Source organism: Chaetura pelagica, unplaced genomic scaffold (assembly GCF_000747805.2).
Source record: "Chaetura pelagica isolate M959 unplaced genomic scaffold, ChaPel_1.0 scaffold583, whole genome shotgun sequence".
In the NCBI taxonomy this organism is placed as follows: domain Eukaryota; kingdom Metazoa; phylum Chordata; class Aves; order Apodiformes; family Apodidae; genus Chaetura; species Chaetura pelagica.
In genome coordinates this window covers 884,185-886,766 of record NW_009952719.1, presented here as the reverse complement: position 1 = coordinate 886,766, position 2,582 = coordinate 884,185, and the positions used below count along the sequence as shown (strand labels likewise).

The 2,582-nt window shown below is 54.3% G+C and overlaps 1 protein-coding gene across 1 annotated transcript in view; it reads right to left on the bottom strand.

Annotated features, from left to right (window-relative positions):
• GRIK4 (glutamate receptor, ionotropic, kainate 4) overlaps positions 1–2,582 on the bottom strand; it is a 131,871-nt gene that overhangs the window by 35,998 nt on the left and 93,291 nt on the right. The window contains exons 8-9 of the mRNA XM_009994608.1: positions 1,861–2,013; positions 458–562 (exon numbers count right to left, since the gene is read on the bottom strand). Coding sequence (XP_009992910.1) covers positions 458–562; positions 1,861–2,013 — 258 coding nt within the window. The remainder of the gene's footprint in view (positions 1–457; positions 563–1,860; positions 2,014–2,582) is intronic.

The window sequence follows — 2,582 nt, the reverse complement described above, 5'->3', positions numbered from 1 at the left end:
TTTAGCACCCTTTTTTTTTTGTCCATTTCACAGGAAATTCTCCCATTTCCCCCCCACAAATCATTTTGGGTGCATGTGTCTCCACAAGCTGGAGAGCAAAAGCGTCTTGAGCACGACCTCCTACTTCACACACACTTTACGCCCTGAATTCTCTCCTGCACAGGAGGGTTGCTGTGACAGGACAGATACTGGCTCTAACATCACCCCCTCAGGGGCCTGATACATTAAGACAAACCTAAATCACCTCAACACCTCCTTGAAGAAGTAAAACGCGCCGCGTTTGCCAACCCAGCCTCCGTGACAGCCACGCTGGGCTTGTCACTCTGTGCTCATCATGCAGAGGAGGGGTGTCCACAGCCTCCCCCATGGCCCACCCAGCAGTGGCTTGAGCCAAGGTGTTGTCCAGCCCACCTGGGCACCATCCCTGGGGCACTGCCCCCTCCCTGGGCACCCTTACCTGCCGGAAGCCGCCCCGCGTGTGCTGCAGGATCTTCAGGGCGTAGTTGGATCTTTGACCTTTGCTGTTGAATTCGATGTGGCCGGTGAGACCTTCCAATTCTACCTGTCCAAGAGAGAGTGAGTTACAGCGCCCATCGAGGTGGCTCACCCACCCACCCACAGAGGATGGGGGTGGTGGCAATGTGCCCCGTGTCCCGGCCACCCGTCCTCCTGGCAGGACAGCCCTGCAATCCTCCTGCCTCCACCCTAACTGCTTTCATAGCCCAGCTAGGGTGGCACTGGGAGAGGTGGAGGGGAGCAGGAGAATCAGCAGCACAAGGTGAAGGGTTCCCAGATTTCTTTGCAGCAGCTGCTTTGGAACAAGCCCCTCAGCACCCCCCTCCAGCCCCAGGCTGACCCTGTGCTGCTCTGCAGCAGGCAGCTCTTCACCACGTCCCACACCACATCCCTAGCTGGGGATTTTGGACCTGATGATCTTAAAAAATGATCCTGTGATTGCTCCACAAACCATGACAGCTGTTTCACTGCAGCAGGCCTGCATTTGACACATGAGCACGCTGCAACAGAGCCAGGATGAGTGTTTGTAGCCTCTCAGTGCAGATGAAGCTCTGCTCCCTTGCAGCTGGAGCATCTCTCCTCGAGCAGCAAGGGCAAGATGCTGGGTTTCCCAGCAGCAGAGCCAGGGGAAGCTGAAGAGTTTTCTTGTCTCTGACTAAGGGTGAGATTTAAAGCAGGCTTCACATGCATCGACCACAGTTAGAAAAGGTGGAGGTTCAGCTGATCCTTCCTTTGGGGGGTTGGGAAAAAAAAAAGAAATCTCATCCAATTTCCTCATCTCGTGACATTTCAGCTGCACCACAAACAGTCTCAGAAAACAGGCTCCTTCTTTGCATGCTCAAGCCCAGCTCTCAGGAATCACACTGACAACTATTTCACAAGGCTGTAATTTGAGGGGCTGTTCTCATGCCAGAAATAGGCTTGATCACTTCCAACAATCCCCACTTCGAGTTCAAAGGAGCCCAAACTCCTTCACAGGGAAGCTCAAATCTTGCCACTGAGCTCCAAGCAATTGGACTGCATGACCTTGCACCAGCTCAAATTCACTCGAAACAGAGTTCAAATCACTTAGAAACATTCAGACTTTAAAAAAGTATTCATTGAATTGCTGTTTTTTTCTGCAGCAAAGCCTTAAAAAATGGGAAGTTTCATGTCATTCCAAGGCCAGTGACAAACCAGCCCTCAGATCTCCTCTCTTTTCATCCCCAGTGCCACCTTCAAACAGACCAACGCTCTGTTCTTGGAAACCGTGCCAGCACCAGCATGTCCACTCATGCCTCTTGCTGCTGGCAGTGCTGAGCAGGAGCTCCAAAACCCCACCAGCAAACTTCAGTCCCTCCTCACCATTCTCAGGTAGTTCATCAGGCTGGTGCCATGTTGCCAGATCTGGGCAGAGCCACAGGACAGGGGCTTCGCCCCGATCTCCTGGCTGCGGTTCGGCTCCTGCACGGCCGTCACCACGGCATAGACTGCATCAAACAGCAGGGCAGAGGAGAGCTGTGGGGAAAGGGGAGAGGATTGAGAGGGGAAGGCAAAAATCAAGCCACCTGCTGCACCTTCAGTTTCTCCTTCCATTCATGCTTCCAGCCTTACCCTTCATCATAGAATCACAGACTGGTTTGGGTTGGAAGGGACCTGAAAGATCATCCAGATCCAACCCCCCTGCATGGGCAGGGACACCTCCCACCAGCCCAGGCTGCTCCAAGCCCCATCCAACCTGCCCTTCAACACTGCCAGGGATGGGGCAGCCACAGCTTCCCTGGGCACCCTGGGCCAGGCTCTCACCACCCTCACACTCCACAATTCCCTCCTCATCTCTCACCTCAATCTCCTCTCTTCCAGTTTTCATCCCTTCTCCCTTGTCCTCTCCCTCCCTGCCCTTGTCCCAAGTCCCTCCCCAGCTTTCCTGGAGCCCCTTCAGGCACTGGAAGGTGCTCTAAGGTCTCCCTGGAGCCTTCTCTTCTCCAGGCTGAACACCCCAACTGTCTCAGCCTGTCCCCAGAGCAGAACTGCTCCAGCTTTTGGATCATCTTTGTGGACTCCTTGGGACAAGCTCCCGGCGCTCC